Here is a 21,920-nt window from a genome sequence, read left to right on the forward strand (position 1 = left end):
TTCCAGTTACAGGTAGGTAACCTCCTTTTTTACTTCCCTGGTAAATGTTCCTGTCAAACTTGCAGCTATAGGAGAAGAACTATTATTATTGATTTCTCATCTAGCCTCACTATTCTTATTGTAGATTTCTCTCCACTTACATGCATATGACTGCATAGAATAGAGAGGTGAATGGAGAGAGATTCTTTTCTGACTTGCGCATCAAATGAACTCTTATCTATGTGTCAGTTGCAAAATGTTTTTACTGGTGGTGATGCGTTATTCCCACTCTCCCTACCCCCTGATTTGTGATCAAGATGTTGACCCTTGCCTCCAGTTGGCCCATGCATGATGCTAGCCCCCATAGCCCACTTGTTAAATTTTCAAACACCTTTATGCTTCCTCCCATTCTGCCCCTCATACTTCCGAGGAGCTCCCCAAAAACCTGCACAAAGCTACCTGATTATCTACATTAAAAACTCTAATTTGCCATAATGCCTACAAAATAATAGACAACCGTTAGGCTGCTGGTGTGCTGTGGCCACTGCCTATCATCAATATTGTCTGATTGTTTCCTTTATACTCCCTTGTCTGTCCCTGTGTCTCTCTGTCTGTTATCTTCTGTCTTATACTTAGATTGTAAGCTATTTTGGGCAGGGGCCATCTTTTTGTTTTGTGTTCATACAGTGTCTAGCACAATGGAGTCATGGTCCATGACTAGGCCTCCTAAGGTGTGTTTACACAACATTTTGAAGCAAGCCTCCAATACTGAGTTGATATCCTGGGGCTAGTGGGCTTGTGCCAGCACTCTTAAACATAGTTAGAGCTTTGAAATTGCAGCTCAGGCTCTGAAGCCCACCCCACTCTCAAGTCTTTAGAGGCGAGCTCCGGAGCCTTACTCCATAATGCTGTGTAGACATACCTCTAGGTGCTACAATAATACAAATGAAGAAGAAAGAACCTATCTTAAGTCTCAGATCTCAGGCTGAGTTGCAGCATTAACAATTGAAAAAAATATTTTACTTATTAACTGAGAAAATCTGGTATATTCCTTAATAGTACATAGAGCATTAAAAATAACTGATACCCTTACGATGGCATTGTGTTGCTGCTCAACACTATTGGTTTCTCTTGTTTACTAAAACAAACAAAAACATGTAAAATGGATCTACATGTCATAACACTTCAAGTGAGAAAATTGCACTTCATCCATGATTTTACACTGTATGCTATGAAACTGAAGGCTTCTTTAAATAAAAAGATAGTAAGAAAAAAGTCAAAACTCAAACTAGTCTATAGGTTTAAAAACAAAAACCTGCTTTCTCAGTTTTTTATTTGTGTATTGAGACACCCACTGACTTGAAAAAAAAATGTTCCACCATAAAATATTTAAATAGTTCACAGCACTGAAGAAATGCTGAAGACTTCAAAGGAATTAACAAGGCACAACACTGCAAAGAGTGGAAGACTGACTATGATATGGAGGAAAATAAAATGGAGAAAACAGGAAAAAAAATAATCTTAGCTGCAGATATTTGAGCATAGTTTCAAAGCAAATATTGAAGTTAATAAGATTCAAACACCTTATCAGTAAGCAAAAAGGAGCATTTAAATATTGACCATTACTGAGATGAATTATTCGTGAACACAGTATTCATCTTTTGAACTTGGAGACTGTATGGACCAAAAAGTAGTTTTCTTCTCTGTGAGAGAGACCAATAATATGAGTTATGAGAATGTATATGTATTTGTCTGATTTTATTCTTGTCTTTAAGAATAAGAATGTAGCATTTTTACTCATGTTTAGTAAATACTGCCTCAGTTAAAATCTTATTCAATCTTCCAGCCGTACTCTAAAAGAAGAAAGTGTATTAAGACCGAGTTTACATGTTTTCCGATTTTTTTCTTTGTTCAGTCATCTAGAGTTCATATAACCAGGGCAGTTCTGGAGCAATTTCTGTCTTTTGCAAAATATCTGGATGGATTGTCACATGGAGCACCTTTACTGAAGCAATTGTGTGATCACATCCTTTTTAATCCTGCTATTTGGATACATACCCCTGCAAAGGTATGTATACAGTGTAAATGTGTTGTTGCTTCTTGTACTGTAAAGTGACATACACGTTTTCGTTTACCTATGGTAATTAATGCAGTTTACTTTTTTTAATGCAGTATTAAATATTTGTAATTGTAAACCAGAGGCAAAAAATCCTGTAATTTGCAGTTTTATATCTAACATGTATACTGAGTTTTTAATTGTTCATCTTTTCTGTGTTAAGAAATATGATTATTCATCCCCAATAGTAATCAACCTGCAGGTTTTTTCATGCATTATACTTTAAGACGGTAGGAATGAAAACAAAGTGCAATACAGCTTTAAAATCAGAAAAATCATACTTTTAAGTAGCCAAAATGTGAGCCATGTGGGGGAGGGAAACACTCATTAGATAATAATTTTTTATTCACTTACTGTTAACGTCTCTATTTAATGTGAAAATAAAATTTAACTTTATATTTGTGGGCTCTAATTTTATTCTTCAGGTGCAGCTTTCACTGTATACCTATTTGTCTGCTGAATTTATTGGCACTGCTACTATCTACACCACCATACGCAGAGTAGGAACAGTACTACAGCTAATGCACACACTGAAATACTACTACTGGGTAGTTAATCCTGCTGATAGCAGTGGCATTACTCCTAAAGGGCTAGGTAAGTACAATACAGTACAATTCAATTTTATAACAAACTGATTATTCAACTTTCTCATAATGAACTACAGTAACGGCAATGGAAACGTGAACGCTTGTGTAGCCGGTAGAGAAGGAGTTAGATGAAAGTTGTTAATAGGTGCCGATGTGTGAAACTGGTTTACAGCTTAAATACTATATAAATACTTACTTTTATGAAATATTAAAGGATGTTTTATTGAAGGATATTATTATTTATGCATCTCTTTTTGGGTACTTTTGAAAATAATCAATTTTAGGTGTCTTCATAGATATCTGTGCTACATTAAAAAAGAATTCAGAAATTTTTGATTTTCTGATTTTTATTAACCTGTCATCCTTCACATGCTATAATTCTGTAGTTCTATATTTCTGTAATACCTGTCTTCTGATTTGCTGCAGTTTGTAATAATTTTACAGTACTCTCAGAAAAAGCATTTTACATTGTGCCTGTCTTATAGGCAAAAGAAAACTTCACTGCACAAGATTTGCCTTTTGCGTAGTGATGGACTACTGTCATAGGTGACCCTTAAAACTGTGCGGACAGCTCTGAGTTTTGTCTCTGAGACCTCTAATACTGTATTTTAAACTCAGTAATATTTTCCCTCTACTCTTATCAAAATAAAGAGATTAATTTAACAGCATTTAGTTACATTCAGGTATTTAGCTCAGTAAGTAATTAAATGCAGAAACCACAATAATATATAAGAGGCTAAACTACATCTATAGTATATGTGCATAAACAGAACATCAGATCCTGGTTTTACATACTGCAGTACTCCTGTTGCATTTAATGGACTACTCTCGTGTAAAGCAAATTTTTGGCTCAAAGTCTCTGAGAGCCACTGGAAGCTTACTAATATTCTCTCATCTTTCCTATCCTGCTGACAAACTGAAAACTTAAGGGAAATTTATTATTTATTTTCTGTGCTATAATAGTATCACAGTTTGAGAATACACAAATTAAGGAAGAATGTGAATAGTTTGGAATAACCATAAATTGTCAGGGAGCTGTTGGCTTAATAAGTTTTTTCTATTTCTTATGTTTATGAATAATCATACAAATGCAGTGATAGAGCATCTCAGAGAGAGATATCCCCACTTGAGAAGTGAGGAGGCAGAGGATATCAAAAGGAGTCACTACCAGAGCTGGGATTACACCTCAGGATTTCCTTGTTCCCAGCCTTATGCTCATTCCGCTACATGATGCTTAACTTTCTTTCTATGATAAAATTATAAAAAACCGCAAATGACTTTTGTGTGCTTACATTTTCCATTAAAGTGAATGAGCAGTCTATATTATATTAAATTATGAAAACTACCTCTGGTAACTGGTGATTAAGTACAGAAATAGCTTTTCTATAGATACCCACCTCAGTGGATTCCCACTGTTGTCTTGCTTCCAGCATAAGAGCAAGTGGTAACTTCAGTAACTTTACAGTTTGGAAACTTTGATGCACCCATAGAGGTGCCTCTTGCGTGTCTCAGTCAGGTTTCTTAGGATGTAGAACCTTGGTAGTACCAGAGGGGCAGAGGCTGCAGAGTATGCTAGGTTCAGGAATTATTGCCATAGATCATCTTACTCTGTTCTGAGCCTGGTGAGATGACTGTGTGGTAAAACCAACCAACCAATCAAACCTCAAACTGATCTTTGTCTACACTACAGATTCCAATGTTGCTTTTAGTGGAACACCATTCATTGGGGGTGCTAGATTCAAAAAATCATAGTGTCTATAAGGCCTAAACTACGGTCTGAAAATGTGTCAAATTAATTCAGGGCTTTAAATTTGATATCAAGGGTTTTTTTCCCCTTCAGAAAATCCACCTCATACTCACCTGACAACTTGTTGTTGACCTATTCTTCATAATGTACCTAACTTTTTTTCAATCTGCTTCAAATTGCAGATGCTGTCAGGGGGTTTTCAGAATATGCCAGTCAAGCTCAGATAATACGCAGTTGCTTTCAGTCTGTAGATTTCTTAGCAATGTAGAGTTCAAAGCTACAGGATACTTTACAAACACTGAAGTACTGTTGAGTGCTACAGTATGTGCTATCAGGCATTATATTTCCATTGGCATCAAGGAGCTAATAAACCTCAGCCTTTCCAAAGCAAGTAATGAGAGATAATTGGATGCAAATTAGTTGAAGCCTTTAAAGCCTGTCTGCTAATGAATATGTTGAAAGTTTTATAAGAAACCTTAGAAGTGTAAGTATACCTAATTTTCAGTTTAAATTAAAAAAAGATAGTGTCATGCTTCAAATAGCTTATGAAACACTGAAAAGGAATGCAAGAATTTCTAAATTTTCGATTTTATTTACAGTTTTAAAAACTGCTTAACTGATCACAATTTGAAAAAAATATAGAAATACTTATATGGATCTCATAAGTTTTTTGTATTTGAATTGCTTCAGTCCATATTGGCTATTCCATTCATCCAGTCCTTTCAAGGCATTGTGTTAAAGTTAACAAATGCTTTAATAATTATTTTAATTATTTTTTTTAAAAATCATTCCTTTTGGTCTGTAGTGTTGGATTTATGTCTCAGAGGAATACTTACAGTAAAGGCAGAAGATAATTCCTATAACAACAGTTCTTGAATTGTAGAATTCTATTTGTTTCTCTCATACTTCTCTGACTCACCAAATTTTAATCAAAGTGTATTTTAGTGTATCGTGTAAAGCAAATATGTACTCACTGGCTATTATACAGTTATTTAAAAATTTAAAATGAGAGAACGTAGCTCACCTTCTTTAAAAAATATTCCATATTCTTCCTGTGTTAAAAGCTCAGCATTCAGTATTACCCCTTTGTGATTAACAGCTAAGTACAGTACATTAAGTTTGTATAGTTACATTAACTTTTTCATGAATAACATAGGCATACTTTTTTCACTTAGTCTATTTATACAGAACACCAGTACCTGACAACCTCAGCACTGATGACTGCAGCACTGACCATTTTGGCACAGACCCCAAGACACCCTCTTACTCCTGGGGGAATTCTGTGTTACTGCGCAATGCAGAGTTTGGCAGAAATTAATGTTGTGTACGCAGAATTTCCTTTTCCCCACAGAAATGGGCTGCAGTGCTGATTGCTGCCACCAGGGGCTGCTGGATCTGGCAGAGCCCAGCTCACACACAGAAGACACTGCTGGGGGAGGGGGAGGAGGAGCTAGAGGGTTCCTGGCAGCTGCAATTCCCCGCACGCTCTGAGGGAAGGAGATGACAGCGTGCAGGAAACTCTACACAACCGTGGAAACAAGCATCAGGCCGTTTCTCCCTGTGGATCCCTGGGCTCTGAGGGGTACCAGGGTGGTGTCTGGACTAGGGATAGACCTGTGGCTGGGGGGAGGAGGCGCAGGTATCTGGGCTAGGGGTGCCCCCCACAGCTGGGCTCTGGGAAGGAGGGGGTGCGCGTATCTGAGCTGTTGAGGCAGGCTCTGCAGCTGGGCTGTTTTGGACATGAACTTTGTGCAGACTCCAGGTTACTCCTCCTTTCCCTCCGGAGACAGAAATTGTATCTAAAGGGTATTCTGGAAGCAACCTGTGCCAGGCTCTGATGCATGACATGCACTAAATGGGCCATCCAAAATCTGGCCAATACCAAGATTATATAGTACCATGGCTGTACTGGCTTTATTGGGATCAACCTTCCTGAAGGTCCCAGAGTGGAGCCCCACTGCATGTCTTGGAAAAAAAAGTAGGAATTCCTGTTCAGTGCCTGCATTGATAAGCAGGGCACCTTCTCTGGAATTAGAGAATTCTCCCTTTGAGGGAGCAGAGGTGGCTTGGGAGACCCTCCAAGTGCCTTCCCAACCTAAGGAATCCTCCTCTTTTTGAGGTTCTGCAGGGATGGGACTGGAACCCAGGTCTGCAAGGTGTGGGATGGCTGACACCTCTATTCACTAGCTGGCAGCCATAGTAGAGGCCGCATGTACTACCACATAGACCCTGTGTAATTAAATCCCATAAATACTGCTTCCGAAGGCTGAACTGACAGCCTCCCTTGTGTCTGCTGATTGATTCAGGCACCCTATTTAAGCCTGAGAAGAGTACTAGGAAGTGTCAGTGCAACAAGGTGGACTCTCTGCCAGCTGTAGTGATGAACCTGCCTCTCAGTTTGCTCTTAAGCTCCTGATTCTGACCCGTGGCTCTGACTCCTAGTTCCAGCTCTTAGTTCCTGACCTCCAGCTGTGTCCTGCAGCACTGTTCCTGACCTCTGACCACCACTGCTCCTATCTGTAGGTCTGAATTCCCAAGCTGCAGTCATGACATTCTTCCCCAGACGAGGTGGTCACTGTGGCCCTAATGCCAGCTGTTGATGATTTTTGGACCTCCCAAGAACTGCTCTGGGGGATAGCTGAAACCTTGGAAATTTAGATGGTAATCCAGGAGAACACACACAAGCCATTCAATAACTTCAGCTCCTCTATGTCCACAAGCATTGCCTTTCCAATTAATGAGGGGTCTGTGGCACACCCTGCCATTACTTCCATCAACTTCAAACTGAGTGGAAAAGAGATACCAAGTTCCATCAAAGGGTTTGACATTTCTATGCACATCCAATGCTGGGATCACTTGACTTTTCTGCTGTCCAAGAAAAGACCAAATCCACCGAGGGAACAGCAAAGTATGAGGACCCCAAGAAAATGGACCTGTTCATTCAAAGACTTACTTGTTAGCCTCCTTTCAATTCCATATTATAAAGTACAAGGACCTGTTCATGAAGTAAAAGTTTTAATGTGGGAAATAGTGACCCCCGTCCTTTCTACGTTCCATCAGCAGTACATGGAGGAACCAAGAGACGCTTTTAAGGAGGGGCACATGGTAGCCAAAACAGTGCTACAAGTAGCAGTGGATGATTCCAATATGGTTGTTTGATCCAGGGTCATATCCTTCCTGCAATGGTCTGAAATAAATCCAGGAAACAACATAAAATCTGTCCTTCAAAGGCATGGATCGATTCAGCTCCTTAATAGAAGAAGCACTCCATTCTCTCAAGGGTTGAAGTGTAAGGCTGAGATCTCTGGATATTTAAACTTCAGCACTTTAGCATAAACCCTTCTGGTACCAGCCTCCTCGAACAACATCTTATTCCCACAATTGCTAATTGGAATACCTGCCCAGAAAGTGATCCCTTTACTTGAAGAGTAACCCATCCTTCTCCCCCATCATGCACCTAGCCCCATCCCAGAGGCAACAGGTTTGACTAGATGGTAGAGGGCTATACCAGCACCTTCCCACAGCCTTGTCCCCTTCCACTGGGCATGGTCAGAGATTATAGCTGATAAAGGGATGCTGGATATCTTCAACCATGGCTACGATATCCAATTCCTTTCCCATTCCCTATACCTCTTTAGAGACCATTCTCATGAGAGCCTGTTGTAAAAAGAAATGACCTTGTTGCTTTGTGTAGTAGCTGTGGAAGAGGCTTCTATTTTCAGTATTTTTCCTTATTCCAAAGAGAAAAGGGCATGCTAATCCTAACCTAGATTTGAGGATACTGAACAAAATATATGCTGCCTCAGATTCAGGATGGTAATAATGCTTGCCTCCATTATCCCATCACTTCAGATTCGGGATTGGTTTGTAGGTCTTGATGTATTTGACTCCACAGAAAGTACCTGAGGGTCCTACAATAATTAAATCATCACTATTACGAGCACCTTTTGAACTCTCCATGGCACTGAGATTCTTTACGGGATGCCTCACTGTAGTGGTGATGCACCTAAAAAAAGAGGGTGTCCATATCTAGATGACTGGCTGATCAAGGGAGATCACATCAGGAAACTCCAAGTCTTAGTTGCGCCCTTTCTCTGTTCACCCAGCCTAGCCTCCTGGTAAGTACATCAGAAGCAGGAAGCCTGTCAAACAATCAGTGGGGCCACTGGGAAATTGTGGGTACAAGGAAGACAAGACCATTGCAGAGAAGCTAAATGAATTCTTTGCATCAGTCTCCAAGATGGGATATTCCCACACCGAGCCATTCTTTTTGGGTGACAAACCTGAGGAACTATCCAAACTTGAGGAGTCCATACAGGAGGTATTGGAAATAAATTAAATAAATTAAACAGTAATAAGTCACCAGGACCACATGGTATTGACCGAAGATTTCTGAAGGAACTCAGATATGAAATTGCAGAACTACTACTCTGTGGTATGTTTCAGAGTAGCAGCCGTGTTAATCTGTATCCGCAAAAAGAAAAAGAGGACTTGTGGCACTCAGAGACTAACAAATTTATTTGAGCAAAAGCTTTCGTGAGCTACAGCTCACTTCATTGGATGCGTTCAGTGGAAAATACAGTGGGGAGATTTATATACACAGAGAACATGAAACAGTGGGTGTTACCATACACACTGTAACGAGAGTGATCAGGTAAGGTGAGCTATTACCAGCAGGAGAGCTGGGGAGAAAAAAACTTTTATAGTGATAATCAAGGTGGGCTATTTCCAGCAGTTGACAAGAAAGTCTGAGGAACGGGGGCGGGGGGAATTAACATGGGGAAATAGTTTTACTTTGTGTAATGACCCATCCACTCCGTCTTTATTCAAGCCTAAGTTAATCGTATCCAGTTTGCAAATTCCAATTCAGCAGTCTCTCGTTGGAGTCTGTTTTTGAAGTTTTTTTTTGTTGAAGTATTGCCACTTCTAGGTCTGTAATCTAGTGACCAAAGAGATTGAAGTGTTCTCCGACTGGTTTTTGAATGTTCTAATCCTTGACTTCTGATTTGTGTCCATTTATTCCTTTACGTAGAGACTGTCCAGTTTGGCCAATGTACATGGCAGAGAGGCATTGCTGGCACATGGTGGCATATATCACATTGATAGATGTGCAGGTGAACGAGCCTCTGATAGTGTGGCTGATTAGGCCCTGTGATGGTGTCTCCTGAATAGATATGTGGACACAGCTGGCAACGGGCTTTGTTGCAAGGATAGTTTCCTGGGTTAGTGGTTCTGTTGTGTGGTGTGTGGTTGCTGGTGAGTATCTGCTTCAGGTTGGGGGGCTGTCTGTAAGCAAGGATTGGCCTGTCTCCCAAGATCTGTGAGAGTGATGGGTCATCCTTCAGGATAGGTTGTAGATCGTTGATGATGCATTGGAGAGGTTTTATTTGGGGGCTGAAGGTGATAGCTAGTGGCGTTCTGTTATTTTCTTTGTTGGGCCTGTGCTGTAGTAGGTAACTTCTGGCTCTGTCAATCTCTCTTCACTTCAGCAGGTGGGTATTGTAGTTGTAAGAATGCTTGATAGAGATCTTCTAGGTGTTTGTCTCTGTCTGAGGGGTTGGAGCAAATGCGGTTGTATCGTAGAGCTTGGCTATAGACAATGAATCGTGTGGTGTGGTCTGGATGAAAGCTGGAGGCATTTAGGTAGGCATAGCGGTCAGTAGGTTTCCGGTATAGGGTGGTGTTTATGTGACCATTGCTTATTAGCACCGTAGTGTCCAGGAAGTGGATCTCTTGTGCGGACTGGTCCAGGCTGAGGTTGATGGTGGGATGGAAATTGTTGAAATCATAGTGGAATTCCTCAAGGGCTTCTTGAAACTACAGCATTTGCTCAAGGAAGTCCCTGAAAAAGCACAAGGTCTATAAAATCATGAATGCTGTGGAGAAAGTGAATAAGGAAGTGTTGTTTTCTCCTTCATATAACACAAGGACTGTGGGTCACCACATGAAATTAATAGGCAGCAGGGTTAAAACAAAGAAAAGGAATTACTTCTTTACACAATGCACAATCAGCCTGTAGAACTCATTGCCAGGTGATGTTGTGAAGGCCAAAAGTATAACTAGGTTCAAAACAGGATAAAGTAAGTTCATGGAGAATAGGTCCACGAATAGCTGTTAGTCAAAATGATCAAGAATGTTTCCTCATGCTCTGGGAGTCCCCAAGCCAAATGACTGGGTATTGATCACTCGATAATTGTCTGTCTTGTTTATTCCCTGTGAAGGATCTGGCATTGGCCATTGTCAAAAGATAGGATACTGGTCTAGATGGGTCATTGGTCTGACCCAATATGGTCATTCTCATGTCCTTATGATATGTTTATATGAAAAACAAAAAAATAGTCACTTACCCTATCACAGTTCCTAGGGGCCAGGATAGATTCCACAACAGCAAGGGTGTCTTACCACTGACAGATAGCTTGCACTTTAGTCATAACTGTACACTATGGTGTATCCAGAGACAACAGTACATACTTGCCTCATGTTGTTCGGGCATATGTCCAATGTACATATGTGATGCTGCTTGCCAGAGTTTGCCCAAGCTCCCTACAACTCTGGGTCAGGTAAGTATATTCCCCCACAGAGCATCAATTGAGCACAATTTTAATTTGGTGTTTTGCCCTCACAGTACTGACCTGGTGGCTGCATCCAGACAATGCTCAAAAGGAGTGTCATTTATGACCCCATTGCCATCCAGTGCATAAGTCACAGATGAGTCTTGGGACCCCATATGGACCACCCTGCAGATACAGGAACATGAATCCCAGAGGACATGAAACCGCACATATGTCTTGGAGCTCAGTGTCTTCAGGCTCACATACAAGGCATTTTTTCTGATCTTATAACATTCTGTAGAGTAGATGCAGACAAACAGTACCTCAGCAATATGCCATATAAGCAAGGGAATACCATCTTTTTCTCCCTCTGCAAGGAGGCAATCAAACTATGGAGCTGTTGCTAACTGCATGGCATAATCCAGATAGCTCTCCACCTTCTGGGAGCCAAGAACATCTTGATAGATTTTCTAAGCAGACAATCTGTCATGAACCAGCGTGGTTACTGCTGAAATCCATCACCAAGTCACTATTCCATCAATAGAAATGATAGACCTGTTTGCCAGCAAGCACTGTGCTGAGTGCCCAAGCTTCTATCCCAGAGGAGACGGGAGCCACAGGATCCGTGCTAGACATTTTCCTTTTGTAGGGGAATCAGGGCCGCCTTTACGCCTCCCCCTGGATTCTGCTAATCCCCAGGATCATTGCCAAGGTCAGATGAGACCATGACAAATTTATTTTCACAGCTCCCTGCTAGCGAAGCAGCCTGTTGTCCACATGACCCCTGGTCTGGCTCCCTGGCCACCCAGACCTCGTGTCACAAAATCAAGATAAAGCATTCCATCCAGACCCAAAGTTGCTGAAACTGATGGCCAGGATGCTGACTGTCTGAGTGCCATGGAAAGGGATGGCCACTCACACACTGAGGAAATCTTAGCACAGAGCAAGAAGCTTCCCACGAGGAAAACTCCGCCAAATGGAAAAGGTTCTTGATATGGGTGGCCCAATACAGCCTAGAGCTGGTGCTATGCACTGTGTTGAGGTAACTTCTGAACTTTGGAGACTTCGGTGCAATTATCTGAATCCTGGTTTGATCTCTCCCTGGGTGCAAAAAAGCATTGCCAAAATAGGTTAAGAAAAGCTGGGGTGGGAGAACTACACCTCAGGAACCCATCACTGACCGTACCTTGTACTCCCATGAAGCACACCAAATGTGTCAAGGCAATTCAAGTAACATTACAGATCTTAGAGCACTTAGAATAGTCAAACTTTAAACAGAAATCTGGTCTTAACCTTAAACTACAGCAGAGCTGCCATTCTGCTATAATCATACTCTGTTCTGATGAATCTCGTGTGATAAAATGTCAAGACAGGAGATTTTCACAAGGTTGCATATTTATAGCCATAGTATATAAAGATATTTAGCAGTAGGCAATTGAGAGTAAGGTTCCTAACAGTTGTATTCCTTCCCTCTTAAATTATTTTTCTGTGGAAATTGTAGAAAAGAAGATAGTTAATTCCTTTCTATTTCTTTATGATGGATGGTGCACTTTAATGATGGTATTACAAATTGAGTATTCCTCAAGTTGCCCAGGAAACCTTGGTGGTATGTTGCTACTATTTACATTTTTATTTGAAGTTGCACCATTTCAAAATGTGTTTATATGAATATTTAAAACAAAATCAAGGTAAGGACTTATTAACAGTGAATTCCTGAACGTTGCAGTTTAAATTAAAAATCTTAACATGACCTGGAAAGAAAAAATGGTAATGGTGATGTAAGCCTATTAGTGCTCCAGTTATCCATACTCCGTTTTTCCTGAAAAGCGCTAAGTGATACCTGAATTTTTAATGTCATAAACCTGCGAAGAAAAGCTTAAAAACTTATTTTCCTCTATGGGTCACTCTTAATAAGTAATGGCGACAACAGCAATACATTGATTTGGTGGTACATCCCTACCCATCCTGGCTACTAGCCATTGATGGACCTATCCTCCATTAAGTTATCTAGTGCTTTTTTTGAACCCTGTTATAGTCTTGGCCTTCACAACATCCCCTTGCAATGAGTTTCACAGGTTGACTATGTGTTGTGTGAGGAAGTACTTCCTGTTGTTTGTTTTATACCTGCTGCCTATGAATTTCATTGGGTGATCCCTCATTCTTGTGTTCTGTGAAGGAATAAGTGACATCTCCTTATTCACTTTGTCTACACCAGTCAAGATTGTATAGACCTCTATCATATCCCCCCTTATTCTTCTTTTTCAAGCTGAAAAGTCCGTCTCTTTAATCCCTCCTCATATGGAAGCCATTACATACCCCTAATCATTTTAGTTACCCTTCTCTGTATCTGTACCAATTCCAATATACTTGAGATGTGGCATCCGTATCTGCACACATTAATCAAGATGTGGGTGTACTATGGCTTTATATAGAGGTATTGTGATATTTGCTATCATTTTATCTATCCCTTTCCTAATGGTTCCTAACATTCTGTTAGCTTTTTGACTGCTGGTGCATATTGAGCGGATGTTTTCAGAGAACTATCCACAATGACCCAACAATCTCTTTCTTGGGTGGTAACAGCTAATTTAGACCCCATCATTTTATATATGTAGCTGGGATAATATTTTCCCATGTGCATTACTTTGCATTTATCAAGATTGAATTTCATCCCAAGGAGTTTGTAACTCTTTGCAGTCTGCTTTGGACTTAACTATCTTGAGTAGTTTTGTATTTTCTGCAAATTTTACAATCTCACCTTACCCCTTTTTCCAGACAATTTATGAATATGTTAAACAGTGCTGGTCCCAATGTAGACCTCTGGGGGACACCATTATTTACCTCTCTCCATTCTGAAAACTGACCATTTATTCCTACCCTTTCTTTCCTAACTTTTAACCAGTCACTGATCCATGAGAGAACCTTCCCTCTTTTCCCATGACAGCTTACTTTGCTTAAGTGCCTTGGTGAGGGACTTTGTCAAAGGCTTGCTGAAAATCTATGTACACTATATCCACTGGATCCCCCTTGTCCACATGGTTGTTGACCCTCTCATAGAAGTCTAGTAGATTGGTGAGGCATGATTTCCTTTTACAAAAGCCATGTAGACTCCTCCCCAACAAATTGTGTTAATCTCGGTGTCTGATAATTCTGTTCTTTACTATAGTTTCAACCAGTTTTCCCAGTACTGAAGTTAGGCTTACTGGGCTGTAATTTCCAGGATTGCCTCTGGAGCCTTTTTTTTAAAATTGGCATCACATTAGCTTTCCTGCAGTCATCTGGTACAGAAGCTGATTTAAATGATAGGTTACATACTACAGTTACTAGTTCTACAACTTCACATTTAAGTTCCTTCAAAACTCTTGGTGAGTAACACCTGGTCCTAGTGACTTATTACTGTTTAATTTATCAGTTTGTTCCAAAGCCTCCTCTAATGACACCTCAATCTGGGACGGTTCCTCAGATTTGTCACCTAAAAAGAATGGCTCAGCTTTGGGACTAGTTACTTCTGTTACAATCACTTCTGTATGCCTCTCTGGGGAGAGTTTTAAGGAGAGACTATCCTTCTGAGTGTGAACCCCACCTTTTGGGGGTCACTTTTCTCTTGGAAAATTAAGAACAAGGTCTTATTTCTCAAAATTATTGTGAAGCCAGTCAGTCTATCCTTGGATAACTAAAGACAATGGGCAAAATAATTTTACTTCTGGTCAGGTGAAACCTGTTTAGTTGTTGTTAATAACCAGCCAGTTTATAATTGTACAAAGTAACCTATCTTAACTGAACTTAAATCAGTTACTTAGAGGAAGCCATGTAAGGATCTGCCTTAAAACAGGCCAATTACAAATACTGAGAATCTTAAATCCATTAAATCCCACTATTTCTCTGCTTATCGCTGTTAAGCCCTGTCTCCTGTCCAGCAACATATGGTCTAACCATGTGGGGATAGATTCACAAAAGGACTAATGTGCCTAGCTCCCATTTTAGGTACCTAAATTCGAGAATCAGGCCCCATGGGGATTCACAAAGCCCCAGCTCATCTGCCCCTGAATGCTGTAGGCACCTAAATTTGCTCATTACCTACATTTTTGCAGTAGAAGTTCCCTAAGAATCTCTGTTTCTGCTTGTGAACGTGCACATTGCAACCCCACACCAGGCATCTGTGAAACCAGAGTGATTCATGTACCAGGAGAGATTGAAGGAGCCCCACATCAGACTGAGCCATAGCCCAGTGTCAAGGGCACTCACCTGAGAAGTATCACATCCCAGTTCAAATCCATTCTTCCTCTCATATGGAGGGCGGACTTGAACTGAGTGTTTCCTACAGGTGAGGTGAATACCTTTACCACTGGATTAAAAGTTTTAGGGGGTAGATCCCCGGCTTCTTGCTAAAATTGCATGGGTATCTCATGAAGATAGGGTCTGCAGTTAGGAATCCCAAATGAAGGGAGATGCATCCCTGCAGTCTGGGCTTAGGCACTTACCTCCAAAAGAGAGGTGGGGTTTAGGACACATGCCAGCTTGACATCTTCCATTGGCCGCTTTAGGTTAGGGCCCTATCTCCCCCCATTCCATGAATAGGGAAACTAGGTACCAAATTCAGGCTTTGTGAAATCCAGTGATTTTCTAGGCACCTAAACGATAGGTGTCCTTGTGCTTAAGTTTCTTTGGGAATCTAGCCTTTGGTGATTACCTGGAGAAACTGTCAGTATTTTAAGTTGCAATAGTATTTTCATATCCCAGTAAAACCTTTTTAAGAATTTTAAATCTAATCCTTTGGCATGGTCATATTTAACTTTCTCTTACAATCAATGTTGAAATATTGGGGAGGTTTCCTTGGGTTGATTTCTTTGTGAATCCTTCTCTATTTTTGCTGTAGAGGTGGGCAGGATGAGTGCTTGCTGTTTAAGCAGGGTAGCAGCGGGCCTGTGGGTGGGTGTGAGGGATGTGAGTTTTTATGCTTTTCTTCCTATTTTCATGACATTATAGAAGAACACATCTCTTTCAGACTTATTTAGAATCAAGTTGGTTGCTGTCACTTTTTCATTGCCTCATGCCTTAGGTAGTTGGCTTAGGTGACATGTTCAGTTTCTGCATACGCAGTCTGTTTGATGAATATGCATATTTTTGTTGCCTTTCGTCTTCCAATTACATTTGTTCTTTTATGTAAAGGTTTTATATAAACACTGAGAAAGTCTTCAGCTTAAATAGTTCTCAATGCAGATGCTGATTCTTTAATAATTTTGAAGCAATTATTTTCTTGTTTTCCTGAGTTGGGTAGTGAGTTGCTTGAGTGCTACCAGTAATTAATTTCCCAATAATACAAATATTCTATACTTAAATGTCTTCTTACATTTGTAATTAGTTTATCAAGATTATTTGATTCCATGTTAATAGATAAAGCATTTTACCATGTACCGAGCAATGATACTAGGAGCTCTGTATTTATCTAACATATTGGTAAGTATGTATTTCACAAATGTGCTTGCCATTTCAACATTTAAGAAATAACCTAGAGGATTAAAACATTTCAAACTACACATCTTTTTCCTGGAGTTTTAAGGACACAAACAGAGGGTTTTATTTGAAAAGAGAAAAAGGGGAAGAGTGGGTTGGTGTAGGCCTACTTTACCCCTGTGTTTTATGCTTTGATAAGGACTTCAGTGTTGCTTCTCTTTGAAGTCCTTCTTGTGTTTACCAGTTGCAGTCTTTACAGTTAAAAGTCTTATCAAATATTTTTATATAAAACATCAGTCACAGTAAACAAGCTTACATCCATTTTTCAGAACGTAGAATAAAAGAAATTGGCATAGAAAGTTAAAAGGTTTTCTGGCTAAGGAGGGGTTGTCTTCCTAACATTTGCTTTTCGGTGGGAGACAAACACCCCCCTGGAATTTCTTTGATTAGCCTTGTACACTTTGTAACATAACTAGCTAAACATAATACACCTCTACCCCAATATAACGCGGTCCTCAGGAGCCAAAGAATCTTATCGTGTTATAGATGAAACTGTGTTATATCAAATTTACTTTGGCCTCGAGCATTTCCATTATTAATAGTCACTTCCCACCGCCTGACTGACCCCTCAGAACCCCCAACCCACCCCTGCTCCTTGTCCCCTGGCCGCCCCCTCCAGAGACCGCCCCATCCCTAATCACCCCCAGGACCTCAGCCCCTACCCAACCTCCCTGTCCCCTGACTGCCCCGACCCCTATCCACACCCCCATCCCCTGGGACTCCCACGCCCTACCCAACGCTCCCGTTCCCCATCCCCTGACTGCCCTACCCCCAGAACCTCCAAACCATCCAGCCCCGCCCTGCTTCCTGTCCCCTGACTGTCCCGTTCTCCCCCTCCCCGAGATCCTCTGCCCTTTATCCAACCCCTGGGCCCTGGCCCAGCACCCTTAAGATGCTGCTCAGAGCAGCATGTCAGAGCCAGACACGCTGATGTGCTGATTCGCCGGAGCATACAGCCCTGCCACCCAGAGCGCTGCTTTAATGTGTTATATCCGAATCCATGCTATATTGGGTAGCGTTCTATCAGGGTAGGGGTGTATGTATTTTTATATTCAAGCATCCTGGCAGCTATGTATTAATATTCAGTAAATGTGTAAACAAGTTCATATCTACCTAATATTAAAAATAACTTGTAACAATTGAGGTCTGTCCACCACAGAAAGAAGTGAGAGAAACAAGAAAAAAGTTAAGAAAAAAGTCTCATTTCAGAGGACAGGCCACCTCTGTGTTATTCTCAGTGTTACTAACTCTCACAAATTTGTAATAAGTAACATGATTTTGGCTCCTGCTTCAAGCCATCAGATGCAAAGCTCCAGTCTTCCCATGACTTACAAGTAGCAAAATCAGAGAGAGACTTTTCTCTACTGGTGCCCTGTAATCTGAGGGAATGTACAAACCTATAAACCGTGAACTCTCGTCCACCTCTTTTGCTGTTAATGGGCCCTTCACAATCCTTATTCTGAACCCAAAACTTCATACTGTTACCTTGGGGAATAAGAGATGCAGGGAGGGGGATTACTATCATTCACCCATTTTACAGATGAGCAACTTGCATAAAATCTGTTCTGGCATTTCTGGTAATAGAACCCATGTCTCCAATCTGATGAACCCATGTCTGATCCACTTTGTCACGTAATCTTACCAAAAAAAAATAAATTAGGTGTTTCTGAGACCTGCACTAACCCGCTCTGGTTCTGTCACCTCTGGTGGAGAGGCCACATGTTAAGGATTAATGATTCTGGTATTGCTTCAATGCTAAAAAGTATAGTTTATTAGCCTGAGGCTCATGCTTTTTAAATCCAGAGGTCCCATGGTCAATCCCAGCAGAAGACCCAAACAGAGGGGTTGTTATATTTGGCTATGCTGCTCATAGCCAATAGATCACATTGTGATCCCAGATCCAGGAATAGAAGCTCAGAATCCTGATGCTGAGCATTCTGCTGTCTCACAAATACTTACGCAGTATACTAACAAAGTATGTGTTCTCTCTCTCTATGTACTCATCCACACACATGTTGTCCATCTTACTATCAAGTACTCCTATATTGCTGAAGGAGAAGAGGTCTGTGCAGTGGTTCTGAAGGCTGTTTATCAAACCCTGCTGGTGACCCATGTGGGGATGAAAAAATATACACACACATATATGTATACAAGTTAATGTGAGGAGCCTGAAGTAATTGTTGGAATGATTTCATATTGCAAAAAGTATTTAGAAGTGAATTTGGGTGTTGTGCTAATATTTTTCTTGTTGTATTTTTAGTGTTTATATTTGGGGTAATGGGAGCTGTCCCTTTAAGAGCAGGAGGTGGCAACTTATTATAGAGTGTGTTTGAGACTCAGGCAAAATCTCTCCCTTACATTGCTCTATCTCCAGAGAGTGGAAGAACCTGCCTGTGTAAGCTCCAAAAAGGTCAGCATGTGATTTAATAAGCTTATCTTACCAGAAAGTAAGCCTCATTCTCTAAAGTGTTACATTAGCATTTACTGGGCACTGGATGCCTCAGGACATTGCTAATGAGATATAGAGCTTTTCACCTGTAGATCACTAGTTTGAATCAGGTTCAGCTCAGCAGAGATTAAAAGTTACTCCCATCTAATGGAAGTTTCATAGCCACTAAATGATTTGAGTTGCTTGGTCCTAGTGCCAGCTCCCACGTGACACAATCTAGTGCAAAGCATGGGATGAATTTATCTTCTTTCAGGCAGGGACTGCCTCTTGCTATGTGTTCTACAGACTCTAGTACAGTAGAACCCTTGTTTTGTGTGGGTCTTCTATTGAGAGGTCCTGCAGCAGGAATCAGAATTGGATTACTCTTGATAAACTTGTGAAAGATGACAACACTGTAATTGTGTCTCACACATTGGAAACAGGGAGGATGATTTTAAAAAGGTCAGAAAATAAACCATGGTTTAACTTTTGGCTCAAAAATTGAGATTATGGTGGTGTTTTGTTTTTGTTACCTCATAATCTTTGAGGTCTGACTTATTATTTTTGAACTCTGGGGATGGCAGTACTACATTCCAGAAAATAAGGCTGTGTTTGCATTAGTCCCCCTACTAGCATCAAAGCCAAATGAGACTCATAAAAGAGGCAAATTTACAGCAGCAGAATCCAATTTACTTAGCTTCCCTACTTTCCAGTATTGTTGTACCCAGTCTAGTATTAGGCAGCTGGTGTGCTGTAACTGCTGTGATCATTGCTTATTCTGCTGTTCATAACTATCTTACTGTTCCCTTGTGCTCCTCCCATCTGTTTGTTTTATCCACCTGTTGAGTTGTCTTGTTTTAAATTTAGATTGTGATCATCTTGTGGCAAGGCACCTCCTGCCTCTTGCCAGACTTAGCATTTCCCCCTCTGGCAGTGCTGGGGGCTATGGTAAATCAGCCCCACTCTGGACAGTGGGTGTCTTCCTCCTCTGTTATTCTCTTATCAGTATTTTCAAGGTAGGCCTCCAGGCAGGCACAAGGAGTGCTCCTCCAGCAAACAAAAAGAAACCAATTTTCAAACACAAAACAAAGGGGGACACTTTCCCTGCCCCCTCGCTGGGCATGGGGGTGCGGTGTTGTCGACCTGTTGTTAGCTGAGGTGTCAGTCCTTTCCCTAAACAGGGCACTCAGTTTTGGTTGTTTCCTCTGTAGGGAGAACTGCCTCTCACCCTAGAGAAGCCTATATCTGTGCTGCCACTAGTCCTGCAGCAGCTTGTCTCTCCTCCCCTTCTCTCACCAGAGGAAGGGTTTTTAAAGGTTTCAGGCAGCGCTTTATTAGGTTCTGATGTCCCTATTTGACCTGAGGTAACCCCTTCCCAGCTTATAGGAAAATGGTCCTTTATCATTCTAAGGCTAACATATCTGCCTTCCACCACTCTCTTGCACCCCTGTCTTGTGAGCCCTTCCTCCCAGCCATTGTCCCCCTGTATACCTGGAGCCAGCTGTGAGATTTGCAGCTGGTTCACTTTCGAACCATGCTGAGGGCACATACGTATGCACTCATGCTCCATACTCTCCATATCCTCACCCTTGTGTCCCACCCCAATACTAAGTGGAGGAACCTATTGCCATCTGTTGTGGGTAAGGAACCCTAGTGGGCTAGTCTGTATTCCAGCCTGGTCCCACGGCCTGCCGAGGATGTACATGGCATGTACCTGGCGCGGTTCATCTCTATACGCGATGCCTGTTCCTTTTGCTGCATGAGCGAGACCCTGGCACACGCCTACCTTGAGCGCGCCTGGTTGCCCCCCCTTTTCCGGCTCCTCTGGGACCTGCTTTTGCGGTTCTGGCTGCACTTCTCCCCCCCAGCTTCTAATTTATGCACACCCCATCCATGGCCCCATGAAATTGTGAGACCTCTTCGTCAACCTCCTGCTAACGATGGCCAAAGTGGTAGTCTATAACACCTCGGAGAGCATGTTGGCTGAGGGGATGGTCTGTGACTGTGGGGCCTATTTCCGTTTCTCTCTCCATTCACGTATCTGGACAATGTTCCTCTGGACCGTGTCTGCTGGCTTCCTTGACATCTTTGAGGAGCAGTGGGCGCAGTCCGGGGTTCTCTGCTCGGTGTCCCGTTCAGGTTCTGTACTTTTGACCCTTTGACCTTCACACCTGTCCTTGTTTTCTCTTTTGTTGTCCCCCATATTTATTTGAGTCCCAGCCTCAGTAGCTCCTCCCCTTAGGCTGCAGAAGGAGCTGTTAGCTGCAGGCAGGCTTGCACCCGCCCATTTCCTAGAACCAAACAGAACCACTCTTTTGCAGTTGCCTAGCCTGACTTTGACCCGATCTGTTTTGGATAGGAACAGTTTCTGTTCTGTTTGTATCATGCCTACCACAGAGCCTTAGCCTCTCGGCAACCAGAATACCAATAATAAGTAGCAGTAAACTATGGAAGGAGGGAATGTTTTTTTCAGTGTTTGGCCTATAACCTGACCGCAAACAGAGTTTTGATCATCATCTGCTAAAACATTGAATGGCTCACCCACATCTCTAGGTATGTTAACAGGTATTGGAACATAAATATGAAGCTAATCTTTCTATGAGTAGGTTCCCAGTACCTGTTAGTTTGGGACACCTTCCTGCAAATCACTCCTTAAAATCTGTTTCTCCTAGAAATTCTTCCTGTCTTTTTCTTCTCCTCAGTATCACACCCTTGGCTGTCTCCCATGATTTAAGTTTTGTTTTGAGGTTCTTTCATTATAATCTCTCAAGGGGAGGTTCAGTGCCTTAGTGTAGACTTTGGAGAGAATACTGCTTCCACAGTGTGGAGAAGTAGACTAGCACTACTCCGCCAGTGGAACTCATGTGGGTTGACATGAAGAGGCATGAGGAGATGCATATATCTGAAGTAATTAGGGGTATGCTTTCTGTCCATAATGATGCAAGTACATAGCATATAGCATTGTAGGACCTTTTGGCTCGAAGCACAGTATCACTGT

General features: G+C 41.5%; 1 protein-coding gene across 6 annotated transcripts in view; it reads left to right on the forward strand.

Moving 5' to 3' along the window:
* Positions 1–21,920, forward strand: part of NBEA (neurobeachin) — an 848,387-nt gene that overhangs the window by 275,524 nt on the left and 550,943 nt on the right. For all 6 annotated transcript variants that reach the window (XM_073341812.1, XM_073341823.1, XM_073341834.1 and 3 more), the window contains exons 12-13: positions 1,895–2,047; positions 2,521–2,689. In XM_073341812.1, coding sequence (XP_073197913.1) covers positions 1,895–2,047; positions 2,521–2,689 — 322 coding nt within the window. The remainder of the gene's footprint in view (positions 1–1,894; positions 2,048–2,520; positions 2,690–21,920) is intronic.

This window comes from Lepidochelys kempii, chromosome 1 (genome assembly GCF_965140265.1).
Source record: "Lepidochelys kempii isolate rLepKem1 chromosome 1, rLepKem1.hap2, whole genome shotgun sequence".
Lineage (NCBI taxonomy): Eukaryota > Metazoa > Chordata > Testudines > Cheloniidae > Lepidochelys > Lepidochelys kempii.